The sequence below is a fragment of the Alternaria atra genome (assembly GCF_907166805.1).
Source record: "Alternaria atra isolate CS162 genome assembly, contig: 37, whole genome shotgun sequence".
Taxonomy (NCBI): Eukaryota; Fungi; Ascomycota; class Dothideomycetes; order Pleosporales; family Pleosporaceae; genus Alternaria; species Alternaria atra.
This window is the reverse complement of record NW_025091336.1, coordinates 405973-423837: the sequence shown is the minus strand read 5'-3', so window position 1 is coordinate 423837 and position 17865 is coordinate 405973. Positions and strand designations below refer to the sequence as shown.

The 17865-nt window shown below is 51.3% G+C and overlaps 7 protein-coding genes across 8 annotated transcripts; 4 read left to right on the top strand and 3 right to left on the bottom strand.

Annotated features, from left to right (window-relative positions):
- Positions 1–137: 137 nt before the first annotated feature.
- ALTATR162_LOCUS11863 (uncharacterized protein) lies at positions 138–2008 on the bottom strand (the record flags this gene model as incomplete). The annotated part of the gene is made up of 3 exons (XM_043319507.1): positions 138–1651; positions 1705–1846; positions 1904–2008. 3 exons carry the CDS (start codon positions 2006–2008, stop codon positions 138–140), a joined length of 1761 nt encoding a protein of 586 aa, XP_043175442.1.
- A 367-nt stretch (positions 2009–2375) lies between these two features.
- Positions 2376–3029, bottom strand: ALTATR162_LOCUS11862 (uncharacterized protein; the record flags this gene model as incomplete). The annotated part of the gene is made up of 1 exon (XM_043319506.1): positions 2376–3029. The coding sequence occupies one exon, from the start codon at positions 3027–3029 to the stop codon at positions 2376–2378; it is 654 nt and encodes a 217-aa protein (XP_043175441.1).
- Positions 3030–3901: 872 nt separating this feature from the next.
- ALTATR162_LOCUS11861 (uncharacterized protein) lies at positions 3902–4324 on the top strand (the record flags this gene model as incomplete). The annotated part of the gene is made up of 3 exons (XM_043319505.1): positions 3902–4093; positions 4143–4187; positions 4244–4324. The coding sequence occupies 3 exons, from the start codon at positions 3902–3904 to the stop codon at positions 4322–4324; spliced, it is 318 nt and encodes a 105-aa protein (XP_043175440.1).
- Positions 4325–4648: 324 nt separating this feature from the next.
- On the top strand, positions 4649–6637 carry ALTATR162_LOCUS11860 (uncharacterized protein; the record flags this gene model as incomplete). The annotated part of the gene is made up of 5 exons (XM_043319504.1): positions 4649–4874; positions 4922–5054; positions 5101–5665; positions 5716–6174; positions 6221–6637. The coding sequence occupies 5 exons, from the start codon at positions 4649–4651 to the stop codon at positions 6635–6637; spliced, it is 1800 nt and encodes a 599-aa protein (XP_043175439.1).
- A 1128-nt stretch (positions 6638–7765) lies between these two features.
- On the top strand, positions 7766–11306 carry ALTATR162_LOCUS11859 (uncharacterized protein; the record flags this gene model as incomplete). The annotated part of the gene is made up of 5 exons (XM_043319503.1): positions 7766–8095; positions 8143–8498; positions 8546–8697; positions 8748–10486; positions 10533–11306. 5 exons carry the CDS (start codon positions 7766–7768, stop codon positions 11304–11306), a joined length of 3351 nt encoding a protein of 1116 aa, XP_043175438.1.
- A 451-nt stretch (positions 11307–11757) lies between these two features.
- On the bottom strand, positions 11758–13747 carry ALTATR162_LOCUS11858 (uncharacterized protein; the record flags this gene model as incomplete). The annotated part of the gene is made up of 2 exons (XM_043319502.1): positions 11758–12926; positions 12973–13747. 2 exons carry the CDS (start codon positions 13745–13747, stop codon positions 11758–11760), a joined length of 1944 nt encoding a protein of 647 aa, XP_043175437.1.
- Positions 13748–14485: 738 nt separating this feature from the next.
- Positions 14486–17774, top strand: ALTATR162_LOCUS11857 (uncharacterized protein; the record flags this gene model as incomplete). Of its 2 annotated transcripts, XM_043319500.1 has the most annotated exons (5): positions 14486–15109; positions 15154–15621; positions 15672–16066; positions 16114–16150; positions 16314–17774. In XM_043319500.1, the coding sequence occupies 5 exons, from the start codon at positions 14486–14488 to the stop codon at positions 17772–17774; spliced, it is 2985 nt and encodes a 994-aa protein (XP_043175435.1). The 2 variants fall into 2 exon arrangements, with proteins under 2 accessions (XP_043175435.1, XP_043175436.1); XM_043319501.1 differs by lacking the exon at positions 14486–15109 and having other exon boundaries at positions 15190–15621.
- Between the last annotated feature and the right edge of the window lie 91 nt (positions 17775–17865).

The following is a 17865-nucleotide window of genomic DNA, read 5'->3' as shown; positions in this document are numbered from 1 at the left end:
TGAGAAACCATGAGTGTAGAGCGGAGACCAACTCAATATCGTGTACATAAATCATCGCTGGGAAAGACATGAGACTAAAGTCATTATAACGGAATGGGGTATAAGAAGAAGAAAACAGACGGCTAGACTTCAGTTGTTTAGAAGCCCATGCCGCCCATGCCTCCCATACCACCCATACCGCCAGGCATGCCGCCTGGAGGACCGGACTTCTCCTCGGGTGCCTCGACGATGGCAACCTCGGTAGTACCGAGGAGCGAAGCAACACCGCTGGCGTCAACAAGAGCAGTGCGGACGACCTTGAAGGGGTCAAGGATACCGGCAGCGATCATGTCAACGTACTCGCCCTTGGCGCTGTTGAATCCCTTGTTGAAGTCGCCCTTGTACTCGTCCATGAGCTTGCCAACAATGACGGAGCCCTCAGCGCCAGCGTTCTCGACGATCTTGCGGGCGGGGTGAGTGATGGCGTTCTTGACGATGGTGATACCGAGCTGCTGGTCGAAGTTGGCAGCCTTGACGTTGCCGAGAGCGTTAGCAGAGGCCTTGAGGAGACCAGTGCCACCACCGGGCAGGATACCCTCCTCAACTGCGGCACGGGTAGCGTTCAGAGCGTCAACAATACGGTCCTTCTTCTCACCGACCTCAACCTCGGAGGAGCCACCGACCTTGATGACGGCGACACCGCCAGAGAGCTTGGCCAAACGCTCCTGGAGCTTCTCCTTCTCGTACTCGGAAGTAGTAGCGTCGTTGATAACGCCACGGATCTGCTCGCAGCGCTGGGAGACCTGGTCCTTGCTGCCCTCGCCGTTAAGGATGACAGTGTCCTCCTTGGTGATGGTGATGGATCCGGTGGAACCGAGCATGTCGGGCGTGGCCTTCTCGAGCTTGATGTCAAGGTCGTCGCTGAAGACGGTACCGTTGGTCAGAACAGCAAGGTCGCCAAGGATGGACTTGCGGTTGTCACCGAAGCCGGGGGCCTTGACAGCGGCAACCTGGAGCTGACCACGGAGTTTGTTGAGAATGCAGACGGCAAGCGCCTCACCGTCAATGTCCTCAGCGATGATGACAAGGGGGCGGCGGAGCTGCTGGGAGGCCTCGAGAGCGGGGACAATGTCCTGGACGGCGGAGATCTTCTTCTCAGAGAGGAGGATAAGAGGCTTCTCGAACTCGACCTTGGCGGTCTTGGTGTCAGTGATGAAGTAGGGGGAGATGTAGCCGCGGTCGAACTTCATGCCCTCAGTGACCTCAAGCTCGTCCTCGGTGGTCTTGCCCTCCTTGACGGTGATGACACCCTCCTTTCCGACCTTCTCCATGGCGTTGGACAGAAGCTTGCCGATGTGTGTGTCGCCGTTGGCAGAAATGGTGGCGACTTGTGCAATCTCCTCACTGGTGGTGATGTCCCTCTTGTTTGCCCTCAGGTACTCAACGACGGCCTCAACAGCGGCCTGGGTTCCCCGCCTCAGGTCCATGGGGTTGCATCCAGCGGCAACGTTCTTAACAGTCTCGGAGAAGATAGCGCGGGCGAGAACAGTGGCAGTGGTGGTACCGTCACCGGCAGCCTCGTTGGTCTTGGAGGCGACATCCTGGAGCAGGCGGGCTCCGAGGTTCTCGAACTTGTCTTGGAGGGTAATTGCCTTTGCAACCGTTACACCGTCTAAAGTCATGTTAGCGGGCAATGTTGAAGATGAAGGCAGAATTTCTGCTTACCCTTGGTGATCTTGGGCGAGCCGTAGCTTGACTCAATCAATACATTGCGACCCTTGGGACCCAGTGTTGTTGATACAGCCCTAGCAAGTGTGTCGACGCCCTTCAATAGTCCCGCTCGTGCCTCGACGCCGAACTTCAATTCCTGCAGGTTTGTTAGTTTCGTGTCTTGCTATTGAAGATAAGTATTCAATCGCCGTACCTTGTGCGCAAACCTCTGCTGCTGGAGGTTGTAGCTGGTGGATCGGAGCTTAGAGCTCGAATTGAGGGCCGAAGTCCGCGCCCGCGATGCGAAAGCTCTTTGCATTGTGACGGAATTGGGGATGTGTGGATAGAGGAAGGGAAGCTCAAACGTTGCTCCTAGACTCTAGCTTGATGCAAGATAACCAGGAATAGGATTGATGTAGAGGAGGATGCGGAGAAGAGTGGTCACAGATATTCGATGCCTCTAAAAATTTGGGTCGGTCGACCATTGGAATCATCGAGAAGGCGCTATGACCACATCCGTGAGCTAGCCTCGGCTTTGCATCCATAACTCCATCTCCAACCTCACATTTCCATGTTTGTCAGCAACTGAGATTTTCACTGTACTACAAGCTCGCGATGATCTCCCCGTGGTATCGTTATTGGAAAGAACCGTTGTGTGTGCTAATCCCTAGATTCAGCCCTCTGTATCAGCTAGGTACTTCAGCCTCCTGGCTAACCAGCAACATATCACCATCGATACCCTTGAGACCACCACCAAACATATAGAAGATTTCTCGCCGCTCTGCACTAAGGCTCACCGCCCCATTCACCTTCTGGACCACCTCGATACATCTCCAAACATGCAAATGCTCGTCGTCAAGCTGCCAGATTGTCCCCCGTGGTCCATTGCTTAACTCTTTCAGCATTTTCGTATTTCTAGCCTGCATGATTTCCATCTTCGCTTTCAGAGCTTCATTCTCGAACGCTTTCTCTTTCGCAGCTTTGAGTTCTTTTTTACTCTTCCCCTCTTTTGATATCTGCAAGGCGAGCCCCTTCTTTGCGTAGGCGGCGGTAGCTTGGGCCTTCAATGGTCCCTTCCAGAAGTCGACCTGAGGGCTGCTGTTTTCGTGTATTAGGTGGTAATATATAGGCTTCTCACCTTTGTCACTAAGAAGATGCAAGGGCTTGGACATCGATACATTAGGCGGAGGCCAGCGTGTATCGCCAGATGGGCACTGGCACTTCTCTTCCTTTGTCAAGCTCTTCTGGCCTAGAGTGGTGTCGTTACCGCCACTATCTGGTTCTAGAGGCGCAAGTCGAGTTGGGTCTATACCTTGAGGGGCCTGCATATGTGTTGGCATGAAGGTCGGTTCAGGCGCAGGTAACTCATCATCGTAAACAGTTCTGGCAAAGTCGTGAACCTGTGGTCGACCTGGTTTCGGAGCTGCGCGGTTCTCTAGCCCGTATTTTTCGAGAGGGTCTCCTCGTGGTGTATTCTACGGCATGACAACTTCTCAACGACTATATGGGAGAGCGCGTTAGCTGAGGTGCAAGTACTTTACGTTAGCTAGTATGTGTGCTGCCTTCACAGCTGCTCAACTGTCGCGTTAGCGCGTATGCTACATTCGGATATGTCACTTCGCATGTGTGATTTGCCGTACTGTATGACAGTCTAGACCGCTGGCCTCGGTCACATGACGCGGCTCTGCTCAAACGTCGAGCGATCAGACATGCACAAATGCAGTGATTTCTTGTGATCTACAGCGTGACGGACATATATATTAGGTGGCTGAGGCGTTTACCCAATAGCATGGCTGTGCGACACACCGTTCGCGTCAGGCAAAAGAAGGCAAGCTTTGTAGCTCGACTTCAAACTCTCAGCTGAGTAGCCGCCTAGCAGCGCTGCATCTAGGGCGATACGTAGAGACCCACGATTTGCCGACCTTTTGGAAGCCCGCATCATTATGCGGGAGACACTTCGGTGTCCACTTTGATGTGACGACCCACATTTCCCCAGATATACTTGAGATAGAGTTATAAGGCTGAGGCCGCTCAGAGGCGAGCGTATATAATCTCAACCTCAGCCTTCCGTGCCTGATCCAAGAAAAGCAGCGCTGAACACCCATAACGGTAACGGATAGCCTACCGTCTAACTCTAAGAGAGACACAGAACACTGCGGGCATCACCTGCCCATTACGCCTGAGTCTATTACATCGACCATCTGTTGAAACGATGCGTCGTCAACGACCCGCCGACCCAGCATTGGAACAGGCGCGTCAAGCTCAGCGCAGACCGACGCTCCCATCACAAAAGAAGAGCGATCGCGTCCAAGACACATACGCGGTATACGATGACTTTCCGTGGGAGAAGATTGAAGAGTTTTTGAAGACCAAATGGCCTAGGTGGGATTTCAAGCCGAGTCGGGTACGTCACGCTCCTAATTCATCAGAAACAAACCTGACCAGCCGCGCAGTTCAACGACAAGTGGGTGTTCGAAGTGCCCGAGAAACTGACAGAGGTGAGTCTTGTGCTTTTGCCTTGTGTGTGTTCTCGAACGTGGCTGAGCTGTTCTAGGGCGATCGAAGAGAGCTGAGGAACAGGAGAGATGCGCCTAAGCGGACGCAGAGGCCCTCTGTATCGCCAGAGCCCGAGTAGGGGCAAATTTCAGCCTCGTGATAGCCAGTGGAAGTTGTTATATAGTATTTGACAATACACGTTTGACAGGGTTCTTCGAGTCCTGGTGCCATGCTTTGTCGCCGGTGAGGGAAGAGGGAAAGCGTCATTACATGTGTGGTGGCGGGGCTAAAAGTGACCCCTGACGTATCATATCACACCTGTTGCATCCAACACAGCCGCACCAAAATCAGCCTTTTGAGGCACTGTTGTTTCATCTTCAACTCATAAATATGTTCTCCCTACTGTGTTCTTCTTCCGCCTTAAGCGACATTCGTTCCTCCCATGCTAGCCTGAACATTCGAGATGACGTGCAAGATACCTGTGGAGCTGCAGGATTCCTACCGCAAAAGCGACAGCTATCCAGAAAACCTCATCCCTAGCGACATCTTCACAAACAAGTCCAAGCTTCGTTCCTACAGAAGGCGTCTTGATGATGTTGAGAACGACTTTTGTCTTATGACCAAAAAGGATGAGGTTATCGGGACTTTCGAAATCCCGGTCATCGATATCGGCACTGCTGATGGTAAAGGTAAAGTCATTGCCGCGATATTTGAAGAAGTACTGAATTACGGACAGCACGCGAAAAGCTATACTTGCATACACCGGAAAAGGTGACGCAATGGCTCGCTGCGGACATAGCGCAAGACACAACCAATCCCAACGTCCAGCATGTTGTTGCCCGAAAGAGAGATCCAATATGTCGATTTATGTATGCTCTATCGACCTTTTTTTTATTCAGTATGCTGATGACATAGTAACTTCTATGGTGAAAGTTCGCGAGACAACTTGAAAACAACTCGGGATAGCCTCTGCCAGATTCTGTCGTATCATCAAATCATGCCCGTATACCTGGACTTCATGATGGTCTTCGGTGGACAGAGTGATGCCAAGGATCTCCGTTTCAGTGGCTTCCGCGAGCAGATACGTCTTAAGGTTCCTGACAGCGGACACTCAGTACCTGATTTGGGCCGAAGCGGCAAACACTTCCAGTTCTGCTACAACCTGAAAGGCGTACAACACAAAAAGGAGGATAATGAGAACGCTCGGCTTGATGAGTGGTCGATTCGAGATGCTGCAATCTACCACCGGTTTGATGTGGAGTATGGGACTACATTGTGGATCGTTACCAAAGGCGGCAGAGACTTGCGCGACCGTTACGAAGAACTCACTAGACCAAGTGGTCGACCAGGTGATGCGATGCATAAAGACCCGACATCCTGTTTTCGATCAACGCTGATGACACACTTGCTTTACTGTCAGTGGTCCACAGAGGACTGGAGATGGTACATCGTTTGGCTCGAGGAAATGGTTGGAGAAGAAGTAAGTGTGCCCATCTGCACAAGTATTCATACTGACATCGAGTTCTGTAGAGTAATATGGCCGTCGATGGGCTCCGTGCCTCAGGTCTTGCATACAGACAGTACGAGGCATGGGAAATTCAACATCTGCAACACTGGCAAGACAAAGCCAATGAAGCGGTTATGGTCTTGGAGGCCAACGCCAAGATCCTAAGGACTCTACACAAGTTTTATTCAAACTTGGTCGCGCACAGGGACTTCCCTGAAACATTGAGAGTATCCTGTGAAGATCAATTGTACGCTTTCTTTTCCGAACTCGACGAGATCAGCGGCGAGTTTGATATGCAACTAGCTCGAGCAAAGCTTCTAGTGAATATCACCAGCGACAGGAAGCAGCTTGTACTGCAGCATCTGCAGAGTCAAGTGTCCGACAGAACCGAACAGCTGAACAAGAATCTCGAACGAGAGGCAGTTGTTATGCGTATCATTACAATCCTGACTTTGATCTACCTTCCGGCCACATTTGTCTCAGTAAGTTGATACCACCGTTTGGAGCGCTATATCTCATCAACAATAGACTCTCTTTAGCACCGACATCGTCAAGTACCAAGATCAGAATCAAATCTCGGTCAATTACGAGAACGGCTCGTTCTCCACACTCGCCTTGAAGCGATGGCTCCAGGTTACGATACCACTAACTGCCTTGACACTGTTCGGTGCTTGGTCGACATATCGATTCTATGACGCATCGGCAAGACAACTGGCTTTCATTCCGCGCTTGAAGCGTGCAGTCCTGCATTTGACACCATCCGAATCAAGTTCCTACGTTCAGACACAAACCGGCGATCTTTCTGCCAACCAGAACGCAACAAATAAGGGTCCGATAAAACGTTTGGGTGCTTCAATATCTCGTTTCACTTCGAGCCTACAGCAGTTTGGAAAGGACCATCCTATTTTACCTCGATATAAAGGCAGTCCATCTAAATATGGCTGAGAAATCGCAGTGCGGAGCCTTAGGTAGGATAATAATTGATCTGAAACTCAATTCCTTCTTGTGTGGCAGCTAGGAAGGTAAGCCTGTCGAGGCAGAACGTGTGCCACACATCAGAGCTTTGCGCATCATGTGTCAGACTGCATTGTCATAAGCTGACACTCGGCTGGGGGCGAGTAGCCGCCGTCGAGGTACGGGGGGTGGGGTCGGCGGGGCTTAGCGAACAGACGTTCATCGCGGCGGCATATCTCCAACATCAGGATCTCTCACTTTGCCTGTTCTACTCATACGATCACGAAACTTTTAAGACGGCGCATGCCGTAATGCAATCTTCGCTATATGTCATTTGTTGGGAGAGTACATAGCCGACGTGACAATGTGCAAGAGGCTGAGCAGGAATTCAGCCTTGTTGCCTTGGGGAGAGCATCAGCTCGCTGCAGCCACAATCGTCCTCCATGAACCTATTGGCGCAACCATCAAGCTGGCCCTGTCCGTGGCTGCACGAGGCTGGGAATATTCAATCATAGTTATCATGCGCCCCGCCCGCATCGCTGAGGCTCTGTTACCTCGGTCTGCTCTTTCTCGTCTCATTTTTTATCGAGCCCCATTGCGCACATCCTTTGCGCGACCCACCTGAACTCGACTTCAGAGACCGTTAGGCACAAAACTGACACCAGCGCGTCTGGCGCCGCTTCAGCTTCGTGCCATGCATGCTTTTCCTCAAGATCTCACAGCCTGATCCTTGGTTGGAACCACGTCAGAATGCCAGGCGCAAACCAGCAACATAATCCTCGTCTGCCCATTAGAGACGAGTTCAAGAGCCTTTTGGAGTCTAAATGGACACGTCATGTAGCCTGTCAAAACGAATGCCGTCCGCCTGAGTCTTGCAGCTGCCAGCGCAAGATTGTGCACGTCCACGCTGTGGAAGCATGGTGGAAGAAACAAGCGTCCGAAAGCCCTGGTAGTACGAAGTTAGAACATTTCGTGCACCAGATGCCACTTCTACCTCACCGGAATCTACCAGTCAAGCCTACAAGAATTTCTAGAGGCGAGCAGTCCTGCCTTCGCATTCTCAGCCTGCTTCTCAACCAAGATCGTGACCATCTTATCGACCGTTTTTACGAAGCGAACATGTACGACAACTACCTTGCGCGTAGCGAGAGCGACCGGAATCTTCGCGAACAGCTAGCCAGACACGTATCACGTGACGAAGTGGAAATCATCATCAGGGATTTCCACGAAGAGAAATGGAGATATTGTCCTTTGACCTTGACTTTGGACATGGATGAGAACTTACATGGGACAAAAGTGATTCCTCCGTTCTGTTTGAAGACCAAGCTCCCCGATAAGGGAGGCACTGCATCGATATACTGGGTAGCTGTGCAGAAGGACCTCATTTCGGATATCGCTCTTGCACGTGCCTTGCAAGACTCGATCTATATGGACGAAGACTTTGGAGAGGTCAGCTTCCTAATAACGCGTTAGTAACATGAACTAACTTGCTCCAGTGTTACCAAATGGTGCTCAAATCTTACTGCGGCGACAGGAAGCGAGATTTCGAAATGGAAAAAGAGGCATTTTCCGGCTTGCAGTCGAGTGACCAAGTTCCGATACTGCAATACTTAGGTTCCTATACCCATGATTATGGCGAGGGCAAGGAACTGGGTAAGACATATAATATGCTGCTGGAATATGGTGAAAACGACTTGTACCAAGCTTGGGCGGATGAGACCAACGTTCCCCCCGTTCAGGCCCAGGAGATTCTCCAGAACTGGAAATCGCTATTCGAAGTCGCCAAAGCCATAGGTCACGTTCATGATCTCGAGATTAAGCGAGGCATGAGTGAACCCTGGAGGTTTCACGGGTATGTGTTTCTGGACGTCTATAAATTTCATCACTGACACGAACAAGTTGGCATGCAGACATCAAACCAGACAACATCCTTAGCGTTCGTGGACGCCTAAAGCTGGCTGACTTCGGCTTCTCGAGCTTTGCGCCTGTAATCGAGGGCCACGGCGGTTCAGAACCAACAGAGTTGATAAGGGGATTTACCGATACATATGGTGAGACGGCATGAAGCAAGTGTGTCCGAGCGAGCATTAACCTTCCGCAGGTGCACCCGAAGTATCTCGCATGAAGCAACCGGACGGCACCTTGTCCGGAGTATCAAAGTCTATTGACGCCTGGTCATTTGGTTGTGTACTATCAGTGGCTGCGACGTGGATAGTGTTGGGATTTCAGGGCCTCCGCCAATACGAGCGGCTACGACAACTATCTCCAGCAAACAATACGAGCAGCCATCCTTTAGATCGGTTTCACAACGGTATCCAGGTTCTACCTGAGGTTGGAAAGTGGCATGACTATCTCCGAGGACATCTTCGTTCCTCCGATACGACAACCGAACTGGTATTGGAACTGGTAGAAACGAGGCTGCTACAAGCAGATCCAGCAACGAGGTACAACATGAAGAAACTATGTGAGAAGCTGCAAGACTTGAGTTTTCTGGCCGAGAAGAAGATCACGCATCTCGAAAAGCACTCAAGAGACACGGATCCCATAGTCATGAAAGCCCTTTCCAACATAGAGGAAGAAGCTCAAATCCAGAAATCGTCTGAGCCCAAGCTTAACCTTTTACAACAACCTCTACTACAGGTCAACCCTCGGGAGCGAGCATCGATGCAAATCAACAAGGAAGAAATGATCAGGAACAAGCCACTCGGTCAAACAGCGCATCGTAAAGAAATCTTGGAAAAAAAGCTTGAAGATTGCCATGTCATGAAGATGGTCACCGAGCCACTTGCAAATGGTTATGCCCACTTCGGCGCTGTTACGGATAGTCCGACCGACTCAACGCCTCCAAGGGAACTACAATTTGGTGGCCGCAGAGCCAAGCCCCTAAATCCCCAGCTTCGACCACTGGAACAGGGTCAGTCACGTACAGGCTACGATACACCAGAAGGCGTAGGTCATCATATAAACTTTGTCCCTCCAGCTACACCACCATCATCTGATCGCAAACACAAATCGCCTAGCGCTAGTGCTGGGCTTTACGACGACAATGCCATACCACTGGCTTTCGGTCCACATACTAGCCTCAATCAGGAAAAGCCCAACGTCCAGATTTCAACAGCGGATTCGCCCTCGGAGAGGTACCCCACCGGATTCGCACAGTCAGATGGTGCTTCAAAGTTACAATTTAGATCTGGACATAGGGAACTCGTCTTTCCGAAACTCCAACTTCCTTCATCAAGCGTGTCTAGGCCAGAAAAGACTGTTTCTACGGCAGGATCTCCTCCACATACATCCGAACAAAGCACCAGCGAAGATGACGTCGAAGCCCAGAGCTCACCTTCACCGAGCTATCACCCAAACCGCCAGAGTCATGATGGTACAGCTCCTGTGGTATCTAATAGAAGACCCATGGACTCTCCATTCGACGAGCAAGGCATGAATGGGCCGATCTTTGAGGCACCCGAGACTTCCAGGCAGGTTGGAACTGTAGAGATTTTTGGTCCCTCAATCACAGTCTCGCATCCTCAGGATACTCAGTCTCCACAAGATCGACCAAAGACACCCGAATCGAGCGATCATGTTGACGAAGAGCAAGCTGTAGAGAAAGAGCTTGTTCCGAACATCCAGGCATCTACGAGATCCAACGATTCTTTGCCGCGGCCACTTCCGGAGTCTGTCTTGCTTCTACCTTACGATATCTGTCACAGGAGGAAGGATCTCGACGAGCAGGTTTCAAAAGGGTTTGCGAAAGGGCTTGAGAAAGTGAAGGGTAGTTTTGGCATCGAAACCAAAGCGCGAGATGCTAGCCTTGCAGAGACTTTCAGTGACCCACGCGAACTTGTAAGCTTATTCCAGATTCTCAGCATACCCGGCTCACATGTTTTAGATCTTTGTTGTCGATAACGGGTGGACAATGTCCAGGCACTGGCCAATTGTCACGTTCGTTGCACAAACACTCGCCAAAAACGCCGCTGGTCTAGATAAGAGCGGCTTCGATCTCAAATTTACGGTCGATGGGCTTAGGCATAACCAACAGCGCTTAAAGGGTGATTCAGGTCGAAAAAAGCTGAAAAAAGCGTTGAAGGCAGCATGGCCAGAATATAAGGAGAATGCCCACGTCACCACGGATATGGCCCGAGTTTTTGAAAACATCTTCGAGGAGTGGAACGGTAGTAGCCAACCGGCTACGACACTACTCGTTCTTACTGACGGCGTTTGGTCTAACAAAAGCCACAGTGTATTAAACAAGACCATCCTCAATATCGCCGAACGAGACCGACTGCAGACGGGTAACCGGCATTTCAGCATTCAATTCATTCGATTTGGCGATGGGAAGGATGAAATAACTCGATTGCAATGGCTGGACGACAGCCTATGCGTTGAAAACAATTTCAGAGACATCATTGACCACTGCTCATGGCGCGCCAAAGTCGACAAGATGTTCAGAGGGAGCATCGAAGGCTTCGCCGACGAGCAGGATTCCGATGAAGAACCACCCCCTTACGACTACAAGGAGCTCGTCAATCTCTTTAATACTTTCAATACCGGCGAAGATGCTACGCTATCTCCGACCGGTACCCTATCCCGAACGCCGTCGAGAGTATCGCGTCGCTCTTCTGCCTCCCTATCGCATTCGGGGGACTGGACATGGCGACGTTAATGGACACCACTCTCTGCAAGGCCCGATCCGCTACTCATCCTCTTCACACTCATTCACAACTTGGGTCTGCTTGCGTGCAGCGTTTCTTCTTCTTCTTTTCCCATGCGCTACGATACCCAGCGCTTGTCGCTACCGACGTTATATACTATCCATTGTACATACTTTTTATCACTCTCTAGACTTTGGCATTTGGCGGTTGGAGCAATATACCCATGGCACAGGCGTTTGGGCATTGGTTTGGCTTTCTGTTACGCGAAGCATACAACATGGCGACCTACTCATTTTGCATGCGAAGCCACAGAAGCGCATAGATTATATAAATCAAACAAGTTTTACAAGTTCACGTACGATGCGTATGTGCAAAAGGACATGATCCCAATTTCTTCACGCACCTTCAAGATTTCATGACATATACACAGTGATGCAAGAGCGCTTTGATGGGACTAGTACCTCATTTCTGGACGTATCGTGATACCAACCTCGTTCTTCCCTTCGTACGCTCAGAAAACTCAGCCACGTAGCGGATACTAGGCTTGTCCATCTTCCTAATACCCTCCTTCCGGAATCTGCTGTGCCTTGAAGCAGTCTGAACAGGGTCTGGAGTATATGGTTTTGCATCAAATCTACGCACCAGGGGTATAGGTTCGATAGTGATCTGGGCCGGGGCGCGTCGACGGGCGCGGTGCAGGATTTCCTTCGAACGTACTGACATTGTCGTTTTCACGGGCTTGTAAGAGTCGACAACACGGACAGGCGGCACTTCGCTAGGAGGTAAGGTGACAAAGCTGTAGGCCGTGGTATTGGTGATACGGTTGCGGCGATACGCACGGCCTGTTTTGTGCGCGATTACGGAAGTTACTTCTCTAGACGGTGGTTGAGAAGTAGTTTCACTGGGAGCAGACTGGTTTGGGATCTCACCTTGGGGCTGAGAAGGAGGCTCAGAGCTTGTCGAGGATTCGGAACTTGCAGAGATCTCAGGGCTTGTAGTAGGCTCAGAACTTGAGGGAGGCGCCGGCGAGTCTTGTAACGACTGCTTTTCTCTCAAGGTGACATGATTCCGAGTACTGCTTTCAGAGCCTTTCGCCGTCTTAGCCTGTTCGAGCGCTTGAATCATCCGGTATCGAAGCGCTGGGTGTTCTGGTCTTTTGAACGAACGCCCTTTCGTTTTCGGGTTGTCGGTCGGTACGACGGGCGCTGCGACGATGGGTGCTTGGACAGGCGCGGAATTCCTCACTGTGGTGTGAACAGTGCCCTTGACAGCAACACCACCAGTGGGTCCCTCAATCCATACATCATATATACTGCCATTCTGCAATTTCTTCTTCTCCGAGCAACAAATGCGCATCTCTTCGTCGCAGTACAGCGGCGCTAGGTTGCGATATTCGATGGACTCCAGAACCTGCTTTCCTTCCGTTTGTGTGTACACGTAATGGTTCATGGTTTTCAACATGAGAATCAGAGAGAGAGGGCCATGGACTAGCAGGTTACGGTGGCCTTCGACGTTGCGAGCGTAGTCTGGATCGAGGTGGATGAGATGGGCGTTGAAGGTGAGAGCGGAAAAGCGGAAAAGGAGGGCGCGGTTTGGAGTGAGGGCATGCGAGAAGTCGGGGTTTCCGGGGGCTGTGAAGAGTCAGTAGAGAGCTCAGCGGTCTGCGAGAGTACGCACGATCCAAGTACTTCACGGTGGCCATTTGACCAGCTTTGACAGCCTCCAGTTCCGCAGCGGTGCGTTCCTTGAAAAAGACCAGGTTACGCTCTTCTCTAAGAATAGCATCGCCCCAACCATCGACGTTGCGCGCTTGCTGCTCGAGATAATTTCGGACTTTTTGAGTGCCCCCATACCTTCCCAGTGAGCCATGCTTCGCCCTGTAGGCACTCTGTATGCTATTCAGCCTCGCAAAGCGCCGCTCGATTGTGACAAAGACCTTGGCTGTGTCGCCCTCTCCATGTAGTCGGACATGCTTTATATGCTCTGTACCAGCCATAATCGTGTCCATTGTACAGCCGCGAGAGTGGTCAAAATAATCGTCAGATTTCAGCTGTATCGAGCCGCCAGCCCACATGCGCCGCACCCATGGCCCACCCGGGCTCTGTGACGCGTCTGTCCCATCTGGAAGCAACTCGGGGGTCAGCACCGCCGGATTGAACCATATCAAGTGATGCCCGAAAGGCATCACACGAAGACGCATAGTCGGAGGATGGCACCATTCTCGCGGTAAGAAGCCTGTGAGGGTCTGCGAGAGCTTGTGTTCGGGTGGTTGTGTGATGTGTTCAGGAATATACGTAACGTCTCGCTGCAGCAGTTCGGTGCGCAGCTGTTGGAACCATGGTGGATCGTCGGGGTTTGCTGAAGTATAGCATCGCAGCGGTGTTCGGCGCCATTGTATGCGATTCAATTGTTTCCTGGCAATGCGAGATGTGCACAACGTCCGGGGCAGCATTTGGAGGAAAGTCTGCGGATAACGCCAAATGCGAGGCGGATGCTATCCTCGGGCTCTTGGCGGCATAATGACGTAGGCGACGTGACCCTTCCAGTTCCATCATACATAGTATATGCACACTTTCACTATCAGCCATAGTCAACCTCAACTCCTCCATAGCCCTCCCAGATACGCGTTCTGGGAAGCTGTGAACATTAAGTGTTCATGTTCCTCTGTACACCAATGTCATGCGAGGCTAACCGCTTTACTGCGACCCACTTGCTAGCGATAGATCCATCATCTTCACACCGACATGGCATCGACATATGTTAACAGTGAACTTGCACGAGTTGAATTCGCGTCACGCGTCTTGGCGTGTTTGTTTGGTTGCCTCTTTCGGCCGTCCACGAGTGTCGCACCTTCTTCGCATCAATCTTAGCCTCGTCTTCACCGCCAATACCATCATTTCCTCGCAAACAACTTCTTGACCTCATAAACCAGTCTTCAGTATGTGTGCTTCTTGCCAAACTTGTGGGTTGCTGGTTCATGTGCGTCTGAATTGCGTTCGTCATGCTAAGCCACGGAAGCCCACAGCGACTGCCACGGCAGAGTCAGCCGCATACGCACGACGTAACCATTTCCATACATGTGTACAACGAGACGCCCCATAAAGTCACTTACTCCGCGTTTTCAAGACTGGAAAGCGTTGGTTGCTATCTTCACGCTCCGGGTATCACTTGCACAGAAATGACGAGCAAGATGGAGCTCCTGGAGTGTCCCATGTGCAAGTTCACTGTGCTTCCGAAAGATGGCTACATCCTTCAATTACATTTTGAGCAGGTGCATACCGAAAATTCTCCTTTCGTCATCGAGGACGATCCTGAACCGTTACCACCATCATTGCCCCTCAGGCCTTCCTCAACTGACCACGATAACGAGGACACACCTTCCTCTGACGACTCCGAAGAAGAGGAAAGCACAGTAGTGTGTACTGATGCCAACTGCGGCGAAGTCGTTCCTCTCTCCGACTTCAACGACCATCTCGATTACCACAACGCAGAAACTTTATCATTTGACGAGACTACAGGAAAGTATCATTCTCATCATTCATCCGCTACTATGCAAGGCTCGACCTCTTCTCGTCGTTCACGTGCGAGTCAAACAAAAACCACAACATCTGAGCGAAGTTTCAGCACAGACTTATCAGATGCCTTAAAGGGGACCGAGGCTCATGGCCGCAAGTCGAAGAAGCACACCCGTCGTCACAGACGTGGTACCGATGACAGCGAGAAGAGTACTATCGGAAGGAGTATCCTAAGCTTCAATCCTTTTGCGAAACCTGACAAAAACGTCAAGCCGCCAATCAAAAGTGCCCGTCTGGGAGTTAGTTCAACGTTCTCACAGCAAGGCCTAACTAACTTCTCCAGAAATCCGAGCTTGGGCCTTACGCCTGGGAGAAACGAATGCCCAGGTGGCTGCACGATCAGCTTGAGGCAGGTCCTAAGATTACCGCGGTCAACCGGATCGGCCGAGATGGCCGCCTCATCAAGCATGACCAGGTGCAAAATGAGACGCCAGGCATTATACCTATACTCGCTCAATTGTCTGCTCTCGATCGCACTGTCAAAGAGGCTTACTACTGTCACCCATCGACAGTCCACGTCGGCAAAACGCCAAGCGAAGGTGGCTTTTGCGGTTATCGAAATATACAAATGTTGCTATCCTACATCCAAGGCGCAAAGGCTCAAGGCTACGAAGAGTTCCCTGGACGACTTCCAACTGTCCTTAAGATGCAAGACCATATTGAAGATGCTTGGGACAAAGGCATCAATCAGATTGGCCGTGTTCAGACTGGCGGCATACGCGATACCAGAAAGTATATCGGTACACCAGAGGTACCATACCACTTGTCCATGCCCGATCGTATTGCACTGACATGGAATAGGCTCAAGCTTTCTTCCTGAACTCTGAAATCAATTGCGCTGTCGAACAATTCAGCGACAACAAAGATCGCAGCATTGCAGCTCACGAACTCCTTCTCGCCGCCATGGAGCGATACTTTGCCCGAGCGGCTGAAAGCGATGGATCCAATGTTTATAAAACCCTCCTGCCGCCTATATATCTTCAACAACCAGGTCACTCTATCAGCGTCATCGGTTTCGAGCGTCATGTTGACGGCTCATGCAACCTGGTAGTCTTCGATCCCATGTATTACACGAGCCCTGCTATGCATAGGCTGCTTGGCCGGAAAAATATCAGGACAGCTCGACCGGAGGTTCTGTACGCATATCGTCGTGGCGCTGGAAAGCTTAAGAAATATGCTGCTTATGAGATTCTGATGTATGTCCGCAAGGCGAGACCGCTTGTCGCATGCTAACTTTGTTTAGGCTCACTGCGACACCACCTTTGTTTCCCGCTTGGGATGTATGAGCATCCATCTCTAAGCCTTACCCGTCCACATAGATACTTACCTGGCACTTCCGTCATCTTATCACGTGCTACACAGTCAAGTGTTAACATTTCTACAACACCATCATCTCTCCATCTTCTCGTATGTAACAGCTTTCACTAAGCATATGTTCTCTAGGTACTTCGTCAGTTTCCCGACTGTCGCTTCGTGTACGCGTTTTTCCGTGCTCGCACTCTTGGATACGATGTCTATCCAGAAGATTATTTCCTCAGAAACTTCCCGTGGCAGCAGTATGGCGGACTCTGGTCTTGCGACGATGCTCGCTTTGCCCGGGCGGAGCCAATGAACGCCCTTGTAGCTTTAGCTCTACGTCGCATCACAGGCGATGGGTCCTCAAGCTCCAGTAACAACAACAGTCCGACAAGTCCCACAAGCTTCTTTACCAAGAGCTGCTTCCAGCACACCCCAGCGACCGAGCATGACCAAATTCCTTCATGGGTGGGTTCGCTTGATGGGTCTGCAAATGGCTTCGTGAGCTCATCGCAATACGGTGGCAGTGGCCCTGTTTACCACATGGGTGCTTTGAACGCTGTTCTGCCTCAGCCCAAGGCTATGAAACCACACCTATCACTTCTGACGGACGTCGGACGGAAATATCCGGGGTTTCCTACACCACTGTCTCCTACTCTGACGGCAAGAGAAACATACCCTTCGCCTGCGTCTGATGCCGGAAACAGGGCTGTAACACCTCGCGCTTTGGGCCCCGCAGTGCGTACGGTAAACCTATTGAGCATCGACGACTCGGACATGTGCGGGCCCTCTAGTCACCGCGATTCGCATGGATACGGCCAGCATACATCACAGATGGGTCTCATTGATGATGTTCTTGCGAGACCGGAAATGCGCAACCGCACTCCATCAGCATCGTCGCAAGGTATCAGAGGTTTAATGACTCCCCCAACAAGCCCATCCCGATGTATATCCCCACGCACCGCTATGCTGAAGCAAATGGCTCGAAAGCAAGGTTTCCCGGAGCTATCACCAAAGTCCATGCGTGACCCAGGCCCCAGACTTGATTCTCACTTCAGCACCCGCAACTTCAACCTATACCCGGTCTCTCCACCTATGCCTGTCCGCTCGTTCTTGTCAACCTCGCACTGTGAGGCAGCGTCTCCATCTTTTGCTATCGCCAACGGAGTTGAGTCTGAAGCCACATCACCTATCGATCCCTCTGGTACTATGCTCTTCTACACGTCCAACCGCAGCGTTGACTCAGGCCTTCTCGGCGTCCGCCCTCTTTCTGAACCACAAGTCGCTGAGTACCGATTTTGGCGTCCCTGTGGTCGGCGCGTCTGCGGATTTGGTTGTGGCGGCGCGAATGTAGGTGAGGCTGCCGCCACGAAGAGACTATTCAGAGAAGTCGAAGGAGACAGTCCTGTGGTCGAGAACGAGATCGAAGATGACGGAGATGTCCAGAGAGATGTGGACTACGAATATGGTCTTGACGGCACGAGTGATGGTGGCGACGACGACCAAGGAGGCAAGTTTAGCACGAGCACCTGGGCTGGCCGTCGGCTAGTCATGGATTGGAATCAGTTCTTGTCAGGCTGTGAGAGGGAGGGCATCGCGCAGTTCTGAATGAGTGCGGATGAAGCGACGGGCATTATTACGACTTTGCAACTTGGATGGCATCGTTAGTTTCATTGTTAGGAGCGCTCCCTTGGGTACT